This window comes from Scophthalmus maximus, chromosome 16 (assembly GCF_022379125.1).
Source record: "Scophthalmus maximus strain ysfricsl-2021 chromosome 16, ASM2237912v1, whole genome shotgun sequence".
NCBI lineage: Eukaryota > Metazoa > Chordata > Actinopteri > Pleuronectiformes > Scophthalmidae > Scophthalmus > Scophthalmus maximus.
In genome coordinates this window covers 15117851-15131064 of record NC_061530.1, presented here as the reverse complement: position 1 = coordinate 15131064, position 13214 = coordinate 15117851, and the positions used below count along the sequence as shown (strand labels likewise).

Below are 13214 nucleotides of genomic sequence, written 5' to 3'. Positions count from 1 at the left end.
CTGCTAAATAGTCCCTCTTACCCCATAAAAACACCAAAGGGTTCCATGAATATGTGGATAGGACAATTGCATATTGTGAGGTAATTTCTATTGTTGATATGGGAAGTAATTTCTTTGATGAATTCCCTTCCGAGAGATGGATTTCATCTCAAGTGCTTCTTATTCTTGTTCATTCGCGCTGCTTAAAATTCAAATAGTGTGGGCCGCGGGTGAATTTATGAATAGCAGAAGGAGGAGTTCTGAACTTTTTTTTTGTGTGTGTTTTGAGAAATAAATGGAGAGATGGCCTTGATACGGCCGATTGTCCACCGTTTCTATAGAGATTCTCTGTATTTCCTGAAATTAGTCAGAGCCCACCAGTTTTCTTGATGGTACTTCAGACTTCAAGAGGCCGATCGGTGCATTCCCTCGAGCATTCCGTGGGAGTTTTACACATCTCCACTCAATGACTGCATACTGAAGACTCTTTAAACATATTCCCTGCTGGGCCTGTTAATGGAGGCCTCCAAAGGCTTAAAGCCCCGCGTGTCGATGACACCTCTCCTCCTGAAGCATCTGCTTCTGTACACTGCTCTATCCCTGTCTGTTGTTCTGCTTTAACAAAACTTCACCCAGCAAGTACAAATATACGCACTTAAAATGCAATTAAGGTGAATGAGGGCTCACGGGGTGAACTACACAGAGAGAATCGAGACCTGCCGTTGTCCAGTGAGCAGCGAGCAACGATCAGACTGCAAACCTGCCGTCAGTGACGCGTGGCCTCATGACAAACCGACCGCCCGTCTCCCCACAGGGAGGAAAACGCAGGCTCAGGCGCCCGAAAATGAATGCTTACTCCGTCTTCACAAAAGCAAACTAACCTTTGAGCACACATTTGATAATGGATGACTTTCAGCCAGTGTTTGGGGAATTAAAGCAATTTGGCTCTCCAAACATTCTTTACTTAGTTGTAATTAATTAGGGCGCTGAGATTTTTTGGCTGGTGATAAATTGCCCCATTCTGCATATAGCCTGGAAAAATGGAGGTCAAAGATTTTTGGTTGTTGTTGTAGCAAACATGAAGGTGTCCCTGTCATGCTAAATTTAATACTCTTGCAAGCAAAAGACTCAGTCACAAACGACTTTGTTCCTGTGCCAGATAAAGAGGAAGGTCACCCTGCTCTTCTGTTTGTGTTTTGAGAAACTGAGTTGATGGAAATGCAAAAGCTGTGCATAACGTTTCTTGTCACGTCCTGGGTTGAGATAAAACCCATGATTCTTTGTCAACACTATAATCAAGTGTTGACCAAAAAAACTATTTTTCTTCAATTGAAAGTAGTTAAACAAGTATGATGTGTTAAGTCAGACTTTAGTCTGTAAAAATACCACATTTCTGCTCCACTAGAAGCAAGAAATGCTCAGCAGTGACTGTTACAAGCCACTTTTCAAATTAAGCCAGAAATACTGGTTTTTGTCACGGCAAACCCCAAACATCTTTGAATTGATTTTCACAGGGAACGAAAAGAGGGCAGAGGAAAAATAAATAGCTTGATTTGCTGGCGTTCAATCTAAGGGGACTGTCAGGGGAAGCAGACAATATAAAGAAGCCCATCTTTTAATGAGAATCTGGACACACATCTCTGTTGTAAAAACAACAAAGACTAGGAAGCAGCTAATGAGGCTATCATTGCTGTACAGAGAGTTCTCCGAACCGGCGCCTCTCTGAAAGAGGGCTTTAAAGGGGACATAAAGCAACAGTCACAGGGCTGTTGGCAGTCGCTGCCAACTGTATCCTGGAACATACAAAAACAGGACCCAACAGAGGCTGTTATTATTATCATCAGAGTCAACATGTGATGAAAAATGACCGACGGTTGCTTCAGTTGGTGGAAAACAGTCCAGATAGACTGGCAGACTGCCCTTCTCTAGTCAATTATTTTTTGTATATTTTTATATATAATATTAAAATAATAACCAAAACGTGATGATTTTCGCTCGTCTACAGCAAAAATTATCCAAAGACACAACCTTTTATTGCAGATTTTTAAGGTTAGAGTGAAGGTTGAAGTCTCCAATAAGTAGAATGTATTGATGCCCCGATCCGATGCACTGGATCAGTATCAGGGCTTATATTGATCAGCTATTGGCTCGAAGTGGCTGACTCACATTAAATAGTTTTTTAGTCATTTCACAAACCGCATAAACAGAAGCCTTGAAATCTGCGCAAATCTTAATGAAATTCGGCGTAAGAGAGTCTCCACTTACGGTTAAGAAGCGAGGTGTAGTCACAGCCTCATAATTGATCAGTTACACCAGTGAAACCTGCAGATTATAAACTGAAAAAAGTGGAGAAAAGGTGAGGTTAATCCCTGGTTTATCTCCAGTTACAGTTAAAGCAGCTTTGGAGTTGAAAATTACCTTTCTGGCATCGCGGCTTTGGCATATTTCGAAGACATTAGACTAGATGTTGAAGTGATTCTGTGGAGGAGAGGCAGGGATCCATTACTCATGATGCATTTCATCTCTTTGAAGCGAGTTAATGACGAGATAAGCGTATGTACTTTTATTAAACGTGTACGACTCCTGTAGCTGCTGCAATAATAATGAAGAAAAGATTGGGTCGGTGTTTGCTGAGACAGTTGGACAATAGTTACACACACACATACACACTCTCTCTCTCTCGCACACACACTCACACACAATGGCCTCACCCCTGCTGGACCCCCCACCTGCGGTACTCCCACGGCTCCCTTTGACTTATGTGCACTGGCTTGTGGCTAACTAATTCTTATTATAAATGAAAGGTCCGGCATGACCTCACTCTTCTCTGTGAAGCTCTTTTACTCCACAGCCCTCGAGTCTCAGCGCTTTAACCAAAAAGACACATCTCACTAGGTCCTCGTACAAGGCGGCGATCAGCGCGGAGATTTGCAAATAATAGAGAGCAGTAGTTCAACATGACACTGGCTCGCCTCTTTATCTTACAGTTTAAGATCACAAGTGGAAATGTTCCTAGTTTGGCTTTTTTTTGTTTGGTTTTATGTTTCATGTTTACGTTTTGCTTTGTGGCATATTTTGAACAAATCTCTGCAGCCGACTGACAAACTCTAGTGATTATATCACCCAGAGTCGAATCCGGCACCTGCTCCGCAGACAGGCAACAACATCTCTTGACAACAGCAAGGTGGTGATTTTACTGAACATTTTCTGATGCAGAAATGAAAGCTCTGAAACAAAAATGACTATTAAGTCGTGCCTCAAAAATGTATAGTAAGTAAAACAAAAAAACGACTACCAGCGAAATGTACTTCAGTTTCAAACCTCACTGGGTATGCAGGATGACCCATTTTGAGTTATTTAATCGATATGACGTGTGTTTTAAAATATAAGCAGCACATCTTGGTGTAGCATATCAGGGTGAAGCAATGTTTAAATACTGTAGTAGTCAAATGTAACTGGTACATTTCCGGTACATTTCGGAGTAAAGTTGGAATTTGTTTTAAAGGTTCTGAACTGTAGCACTGTGCTCAAGTAAACACACTATTTTACACCACATGAAACTAAAATTCTATATTCCCAAAAATTCAGGTATTGATTCGTCAGACCATCTCCTGAAAGGAAAAGCTAGTCGTTTTGTTTTGTCCATTTTCAGCGATTGTGCATGTCGCTGAGAGTCTAAATAGCACAATAATAATTCTCATGCTGCGGAGATTTTCCCGATTTTGAGCCCAGACATAATGGTTTCATGTACAGTATGTATATATAGACATAGCCTCTGTATGTATCTGTCCTCTAAGAAAAAAGTTTTCCTCCCTCCACCATCACACATAGTTAAGAAAGAACCATACAAAGCTTCTGTAGCTCCTCTCAGGCCCTCCTCCTCCTCCTCCTCCTCCTCTTCCTCCTCCCCTGGCAGGCCTGGGTCTTGTGGACCTCCAGGCTTGCCACCCTGCCTCTTTACCAGATTCACCAGCTGTTTCACTTCCTGTGGCTCCCCAGGCCCCCCACTGCATGCAGCATGCCTGCCATGCCTGACAGCAGGTACTTCATTACCCAGAGGGCTCATTCGCTCACCCTTAAATAAATAAGTTGTTCAAGATATCGCACATGTAGAAGGCTTTTTTTTTTAATAACAATTTTTTTTATAGTCACTATCCAAATTAGCCTTTGTTCTATTCTCTCATAGCTGGCAGCAAAATCTAGTTTGTCATAGATAAATGTGTTTTTGCACTTGGGAGGTGAAGTGTTGCAGTAGAGATGCATTCTCGGTATGAAGCATGAAACCATTTTTTGGGGCAAATTTTCTATACAAAATGACTTGTTCTATCATGTAATATTATTCATTTAAGGTGTCACAAATGCATTAAATGGAGACATGCCAGGTGTGGTGCCGTCTGCTGAAGCAAAATATGTTGCAAGGGACATTACAGCATTACAGAAATTAGTTGTAGTTATCACTAACAGCTGTATAAATTCTATGACTTCATGTTTATGTATTTCCCTTAGTTTAATCAGGTAAAAGAAATCAAAATGTCTATTTCAAGAGTGACTTGGCAAAGTGAGCCGTATAAACAGACAAATGCTGTACTCTAGAAAAGAGAATACACAATATTCCAAATGATATATTATTATATATAATATTTGTGTTGTTGTTATTATTATTATAGACAAAATGTAGTTAAATAAGTGAAAATTTGTTTTTAATTCAGAAGCACTCACATTCATCCCGATCTCATGCAAAAAACAATTTCTTAAATATGTTTGTCTACACAGATGCTGAAACTTCTCATCAAACAAAAGTTCCACTACTCCACCAGGCTGCAAATTCACATGGTGGAAATTATTTTGGATCTTCATAGTAAATGAATTTCTTTGGGTTGTTGAGAGTTGTTCTATTTCCCCGGACATTATTTGTCAATGCAACAACATGAACATCTGCGGCCTTGTGGTGTTATGATGCGTTTTGTCGACCCTTTCCTCATTAAATCTCCAGTGGGAGCTGATTCTCCCTTTGAGTCCAAGTGGCCCTCACAGCTGACAATGTAGCTGGGGCCTCTCCTACAGATTGGGGTTACGTGGCTCAGTTCAAACGTCCCTGTGGCCAGTTAGGACGACCCAACTGTCATTCCCAATTACAGGGCTGAATATCTGCAAGCGGGTGACGCTCAGCAGAGGGGCCTGCATTACTCGGCCTTTACAGCCACAGCAGAAAAGAGAGGAGCCTTATGGGATTCAGTAAAAGGTTTTTAAATGTCTGAACAGTCTACTTCAATTCTACTTCCTGCAAAACACCATGGCTGCTTTCTTGTTTTCGTTCACCTGTGAGAGAGGCAGACTGAGCCTCTGCGGTATTAAGTAGCAGCATTAAATGACACCGTGCTCTTTGAAACGTTGGGCTCGGGCAGATCGAGTGTTTCTACACTACAGTGAAAAGAGTTGTTGTGCTGACTGACTTGCGGTGGTGGCGATGAGTCATGATGTCCCCAGTGAACAGCAGGTTTTTGTCTGTGAAATCTGGCATGGTGAGGTTAATGTATGTTTACAGCTTGAGCTCCTTTACATTTTGGAACGGAACACTAAAAGCAGACTATAGTCTAACTAAGTATATTTGGTCAAGTGATGTATCAAAGTACAGTTTGGAGTTACTGTACTTTTAACTCTACTCCGTTTCATTGAAAAAATGCAAGTTATTATAAATTGAACTAACCAATAATTCATATAGCAGGTAGATTCAGCTCCATCTCCATATTAAATGTTGCTCATATTACATGTCAGAAACAATGAGAGAATAATGTACCATGCTCTGAATTTGGAGAAAAAAAGCCCATACAATAATAATAATGACAGTTAGTTCACCATGGACATTTTGATACAATTTGATCAGTTGCTCATAACAAGATAGGAAGAGGTTGGTCCAGATCTCAAATTAAAACTCAGTAGCACTGATTGTGTACTTTTTTTTTTGTTTGCTTTGTTTTGTGTGTGCAGGTCGGGATATGGCCAACACAACCCTACCTGGGTATCCACCTCACGTCCCCCCCACAGGCCAGGGCAGCTACCCAACCTCCACGCTCGCTGGAATGGTTCCTGGTGAGTGTAAGACCACGTCACTACTCCGCATCATCATTAGGGGCCATTTAACAGGTGGCGTTGCCCCTTAAAATGAACAGGTGTAGAAACACAGAAGCACAGTGAGGAGAATTTAGCACCGGATTACACAGTGAGGCCGATGAATATTGACCTGCAGAGTTGGAGGCACGCACATCCCTATATTAGCTCTGTGTGTATGATTGGATTAGACAGGCTGAATAAGTGATCAGAGACAAGGCAGAGGACAGTCGCTCTCCCTGCCTTCCTACTTTCCTCCTGGCCTTATTGGGTCATTATCTCCCCGCATGGCAGTTCTCATCGGCCATCGATACACAGCACCAGCAGCCATCCCCAGCCGCTGCGCTCTAGAGCATATCGCTTTCCCCTCCTCTACTTAACCTGCAGTTCAGGTTCACAGCAAACAGTTAAGGGTCAAAAGGCAGAGGCATGGGAGCCAGGGTAAATATTCAAATCGCTGTCTCTCTCAGGAGGTCAGACTTGTGTTTCGCTGCCAGGAACATGGCAGCGATGCGGTTTTGGTGCTGGGCTTGTATGCTTCCTCAGTTCCAGCATCACCATACACATTTTCAGCAAAACGCAGCCAACATTTTGTTTTGATGTGATTAAACCACATGGATGGGGAAACCAGTGGAGTGTGTGCTGTGTTAGCATATCATTTACCAATTACACAACCCACCGCGGGCTCGGGCTGTTCCCCTTTCCTCCTGCATAAATGGCTGCCATGACACATGCCGTTATCTCCTCAGCCAGGAAGGTCATATCTACTGTCACATTTTTTTTGCCTGTTTGTTAGCAGGTAGGCCTATTCTCTCTCTCACACACACACACACACACACACACACACACACACACACACACACACACACACACACACACACACACACACACACACACACACACACACACACACACACACACACACACACACACACACACACACACACACACACACACACACACACACACACACACACACACACACACACACACACACACACACACACACACACACACACAGGATAAAAAAAAACTTGCAAAGATGCTTCACAGGAACCCAAAAATTAGGTAATGGGACAATAAACAAGACATTTATTTTTTTAGGGATTATTTTTAACAGGGGCAGTTCTTAAGCGCTTTCATCTTTATGCCTCTGTTCTGAAAACTGTTTTGAACATGCAGAGGCTTTACATTTGACAAAGGGAGAGGTGGGAGGACCCTGGTGGCAGTGCAGTTTGGCTTTATTTTTTAAAATTTTGGATTCTGACTAATAGAACTGTTAAATCATGTGGGCGAAAAAGCGTCAAGTCAAACACACTTTTACTTTCCATTTGCTCTGATGTGGCACAAAGCAGAAGATCAGGGCCTTAATCCCATGGCTTGTGGTTTTGTGTTACCACCCATTCATCCCATACACAACCTCTAAGATTTAGTGACAGGCGCAAAACATTGTTAAAGCAAAGCCATTTCTCACCAGCTTCATATAAAATCCTGCCTTTATTGTCTCGTAAAAAGAAAGAAACGTGTTGAACCAACAGCAGTGCTCACTGACAAGATCCAAGTTACTTCCCCTGCAATGAAATTCTGTTGCAAGAAACACCTAAGCTCAGACTGGAGGGGTTTCACATTGGAGATGTTAAAATTCCTCCAAGAAAGGCTGCAGGATTTATTGCAGCATATCAAAAATGTATGCATGAAACTGTTTATTACCACTCTGTATTTATTAGGCCAGTTTGGAATATACTGGAGGAAGAAGAATGGGTAGATATCCATAAATGGGACAGGGAAAGCCGCCTTCAGTGTCACATCCTGTATTGTTCAGTGTTGCATAACTTAAGTGAAATGAAAAAGAAATAAATTACTTGCTTGACTGGTCGCACACCGATGACTATCATTTCCCCCACTCAAATTGCATCCTGTTTTGAATGAGGAGAAATGGCTGCATGTGAAGGGGTAATGGTTTGACGCATTGAAATGCTAATTGATTTGTTGTTTTGTTTTGCAGGGAGCGAGTTTTCGGGGAACCCCTACAGTCATCCACAGTATACAACCTACAACGAAGCCTGGCGATTCAGCAACCCAGCGTTACTAAGTGAGTGGAGTGCAGAGAACAGGATGAGATCGATTAATGGGACGTTCTTCTAAACCTCTCCCCTGGACACTTGTCCAATTGTAGTCCCAGCAACCATAAGTGGGCTCAGGATTTCGAGCAAGCGTTTGATTTCTCTGCACGCCGAAACGACCCTAACATTTAAAATGAGACATTAGCTTAGTGTTTGGTGCTAAGCAAAAGCTAGGAAGTAAATAATATTTCAATTCATGGAATAACTATCTTAACTAGCTATAGTTTCTAGCATAGTGTTAGCTACTGTGTGGAAGCTGGATGCTATTAGTACTAACACTAGTCGCCGTGTCCAAATCAGTGTCCATCTGAAATATCAGATCTATTGTTTAAATAATATAGCCTACTAAAATGTTGTGTCTTAACCGACCACCAACATCATTGTAAACAGAAAGCTGGATAGATTGAGAAGTAAGAGCAACTAAGGGGCAAGAGATCTTAGCAAATGCTCAATAAAATTCCATAAGCTAATTAGTTTTATATGTTACATGAAAGATCAACTGAACTGTTCTGGTACTAGTAACAATTATGTTGATGAATTTAGTAAATTGGCTGATGAATCATGTATGTCGCAAGTCATTGTTGTTTCAAACAGTTCGTTCTTCTGTTAACTTTCAGGTTCCCCTTATTATTATAGTGCCGCATCGAGAGGCTCCGCCCCTCCCACTGCTGCCACTGCCTATGACCGTCACTAGTTACCATGGAAACCAAATCAACCTGCAGGACCATGGCCTCAGCCTCCACGTTGCCCCCGTGTGAGCGGCATGGTCCACTGGACACTGAGCAACTGCGCATAAAATGTTCCCCGGCTCACACAAAGAGAAACTTAACGGTTTTTGGGATTCCAGACGACTTCTCTCCTCTCTCCTTGCAGCTTTTTTTGGACACTCTAAGCCAAAAAAGACATCACCAGAGACATTTAAAGACACTACACACGGTGACATTTGTGGCTAATTGCAGTGGTTTAAAGAAATGAAGAAAAAAAAAAAGAAAAACACTGTAAACAAAAATATCCTGAATTTATTTCCCCCCTGTAAAACTGTCACAGTTTCATCCCGTCATGGATCAATACTGTACATTCCTTTTCTTGACGGCTCTCAACAGGGACGCTGTCCAGAGCATAAAATGTAGCAGCAGCCTTTCCTTCTTTTCCCATTCATCTACCACTCGATTCAAATGGCAGCGCAGTGAGATCGGAGGAGATTAGCAGCAGTACATGCAGACTGTGGCGGGCCAACGTGTTTTTTATCCATCTGAACAGTCACCGAGCAAACATCCAGCATGATGAAATCGATCCCTTTTGATGCCATGAGAAGATTAGGACATGTTCTCTGTGATACACAATCAAGATGTAAAAATGAAAATGAACAAAATAAAGAAACATCAGTTCGAAAATAGAGGAGGCCATGACAGTATATCACCATGGCCCACTATTTGCAAGATTTCAAGAAACTAGTAAATATATTCTTAAAATAATTTTTTAATTTCATTTTTTATAATTCGTAACGACTTAACTGCAGACTGCTTGGCTAGTGTTTGACTATTTCTTATTTGTCAGGATACAAGAGGTCACCAGACAAAACCTTTCTGTGTTTTTTGTTAATTTTGCACTATTTTTGGAGGTTTGCAACACTGGAGCGTTATTATGCAGAAAAATGATGATGCATATTTGCTTTATTTCATGAACATGACTGTAAGTCGAATAAGTCTCATTCTGAATAGGCACTTACAGCTTCATAGTTTTCCTTCCCCCCCCCCTCAGTCTTCAAAACCCATTATGTCACTGCCTTGACGTGCACTATACTATGTTCTCACAGCATACATTTTTTTATTTAAGTTGATTAAGTCTTTGGCATTCAACCACAGAAAAGGATATAACAGCCATCACAAGTCACACCTGTATCATCATTTGTCTAGTTTGGTGCCAGAAGCATCCAGATTCACTCTGATAGGACGATTCTGACGACTCCAGTAATGTCACAAAGCAGGGCGACGATTTCAGCTCAATGCCTTAAACATGTTCCCTCCCGTCTTAAGCTCACTCACATGTTTCAGGCCAAGTCATTTCCTTGAATCAAGCTGGAATGATGGTTTCTTCATCTGTCAAGTGAATGTATTTGCATTTGCCAAAGACTTAGTTCTTGTTAATGTTTATTTACAGGCCGCCAATATGCATCATGAGAGCAGTATTATTGTTATTATTATTATTATTAGGAAAAACCCACTTTGTTCATGAGGAGAGTATATGTATAAATTCTATGCAGTGCAGAGATGGTCATCATATGCATATTCAGCTGTAAACCTAAAGGTAGGTGGAGTTTATTTAATTGTTATGTTATTTACAAATTGTTCATTTTGTAGAAGGTTTTTTGTGTGTGATGTGAAGACACTTCTCTGTAAATACAGTAAGAAAAAATGTCTTTCATGTTCATGGGTATCATCACTTTCATTACACTGGTCTCACTTGTACAATAATAAAAGTGTCTGAAATCTTTTACGCAAAAGGGGCCTGGATGGTGTTCCTAACTCAGTGGAGTAGAGCTGAATTCATTCGTTGATTGACAGAAGATTAAGTGACAGCAATTCTTATTACTGGTTATTTATTATAGTGATTTATTAAGAAAAGAGTAACAAAATTCTGTTTTCAGCCTCTCAAAGGTGAACATTTGCTGCTTTTACACTTAGTTTTAGACTGTCATGGCCATGATTTTAATTGATCAAAACAGTGATATTAAAAGGTTACACTTTTTTTTAACCCTCAGCATAAAAAAATTTAATTGATTGTTTTCAACACAAGTGGTGAAAAGTGGCAAATTGCATTTACTATTCGTCTATTTGGAGTTTTATAGCATTTTCTACTACTTTATACTTCTACCTTACCGCATCTTTATTTACTCTGTTACATTTATTTATTTTTAACGATTACTTTGCAGGTAAATAATTTAACATGAATACAAAAGTTCTGTTAATAAAATATGATGCATCGTCGTTATAGATTCAACTCTCCGACAGTATATGAAGTAGCCAAAATTGGATTCACTCTGAAAAACCATAACATCAAAATTTCTTTTTGTACTAAAATCCATCTGTAATAATAATTTGATAAAACAATCTATAATATCATAGCTCAAATACAGCATTCTGAGGAGTCTAAACCATAGAAATATTTATAGATAAACAGTGTAAATACCTTGTTGATGTGTAGATTGAGTAAATAAACACAATTACTGTCACATATACTACATACTTTCTATTCTATATTCATATTAAATAAAAGCTTTCTAATATATTATCATTATCAATCCTTAGTCACCTTTTTATAAACCAGTAAAATATGCTTGATAGTGAGTTATCATGTTGATAAATGCATTAATAAATCCGTAAAATGTCCTTATATTTGTTATATTAGGACACTGTGTATTATAAACAATATAGTGTTTACATACTTCTTAAAAATGATTTAAAAAAAAGGGGTTAAAATTAAGTGTTACCATGTCCAGTGTAAATTTGTTAGAATGAAATGACTAATAACTGTTATTTCAAGCCTAAATGAACAATATGCTACGATGAATTCAGGCACCTAATAGGACTGTCCTGAGATAAATGTATTTACTTTCCCAGTGTGAAGATCACATGGTACACAACGGCTACAGTGAGAATGCCTCTGAATGTTTTCTCCTTGATTTGGATCACTGAGCAGCACATAAAGTGTTTAACCTCTCCTCGCTTTGTAAAGCTGAATTAATTTTTCTAGCAGTGTGCCTGAATTCAATTTGTGCTAAGTTGCAGCGAGAGACTTATGCATGAAATCCCTCTCAGAGCTTATTTTCACTCTTTCTTCGCTCCGTAATCCCACTGCCACCGCCGCTTTGAATGACTTAGTTATATCATTATTGATTTACAACAAGTGGACACTGTCCTGATTAGCGCTGTGCGATTTGCAAAGGATTTGGGCTGCGGCAGCACATGATAAAGCGGCATGTACATTTGAAATGATGTCAGACACAATGGAAATGTATAATCCAGTAATTCAGATATCCATTTGTTGCTCCGAACACTATTCTCAATCTGATTTTAATAGCAAAAAAGTGAGTTTAGCCCTCTGATCCTGCAGTGAAAGCAATCAACTGATATCAAATGAAAATATTATGAAGTTCAGTAGGTCAAATATTCAATGTCTATCTTTCTATCAAATATTTTCGTCCAAATGTCTACATTGTAAAAAGAGAAAATACACTCCTACGAAACACACTGAGTTGCGCTGGTTTTGGTGCTTGCTGGGCCCACAAAAAGAGAGCCCCTTTTTACTTTGTAATTCAATTTCTCTGCCTGTTGTTTATTTCATAGCTCCCCGGTGAAGCATCAAAAGCTGATGTTCTGTCAGCCCCTAACTGTTGTATATGTTTGTCATTCAGGGCCCTTGTTAAAAGAAGAGGAGGAAGGAGGAAAAAAGGAGCTTGACTCTTTACTCTCCCCAGCTGAGAATTCCCAGAAGCAGAATTTAGATGGAAACTTTTTTTTTGTGTCACGTTCCTGTCTAAATTGGCATATCTGTCTCTCTCCTCCGAAACCAATAAACTGTGAACCTGGGTGTATCTGTCAATCAAGCTCAAATTGACTGCAGTATGCCAGATGACAACAGCATCCTCTAGAATATAAATATATATATATATTATTTACTGCATAGGAGCAGTGGGATGATCTGATTGGCTCTAATCAGCATCTGTCTTTGCTCAACCAAAAAAACACTAAAAGCCCAACAGTGACACTGCTCGTCTCTGATTAACTAAATATGCATATTTGATCTGAAAAGAAAACAATAAAAATAAACTCAGCAGAGGGCTGAGTAAAGAGACTTTTATTCTCATGAAAAACTAGTCGAGTAATCAAGTTAATGCGCGAGTGCTGAAATCTTGATTTACGTTTCGTACATGAAACGAGCTGCTCTGCAGGCATGATTCTTAATTCGTTTGAGAGAGAAAAAACAAGGTTATACTCTACTTTT

General features: G+C 40.0%; 1 protein-coding gene and 1 long non-coding RNA gene across 7 annotated transcripts in view; one reads left to right on the top strand and one right to left on the bottom strand.

Moving 5' to 3' along the window:
* The window catches only part of pax2b (paired box 2b), a 31010-nt gene extending 20381 nt beyond the window's left edge, over positions 1-10629 (top strand). Inside the window, exons 8-10 of one of the 2 annotated variants that reach the window (XM_047327826.1) lie at positions 5968-6069; positions 8093-8179; positions 8847-10629. In XM_047327826.1, coding sequence (XP_047183782.1) covers positions 5968-6069; positions 8093-8179; positions 8847-8968 — 311 coding nt within the window. In that variant the 3' untranslated portion in view covers positions 8969-10629. Of the gene's footprint in view, positions 1-5967; positions 6070-8092; positions 8180-8827 lie in introns of both variants that reach the window. The other variant, XM_035613553.2, reaches the window with a different exon arrangement.
* Positions 1-13214, bottom strand: part of LOC118287914 — a 56726-nt gene that overhangs the window by 18461 nt on the left and 25051 nt on the right. For 4 of the 5 annotated variants that reach the window (XR_004785755.2, XR_004785754.2, XR_004785756.2 and 1 more), the window contains exons 5-7: positions 5995-6135; positions 2398-2457; positions 2245-2315 (exon numbers count right to left, since the gene is read on the bottom strand). This is a non-coding gene — a long non-coding RNA (uncharacterized LOC118287914). The remainder of the gene's footprint in view (positions 1-2244; positions 2316-2397; positions 2458-5994; positions 6136-13214) is intronic. The other variant, XR_004785759.2, reaches the window with a different exon arrangement.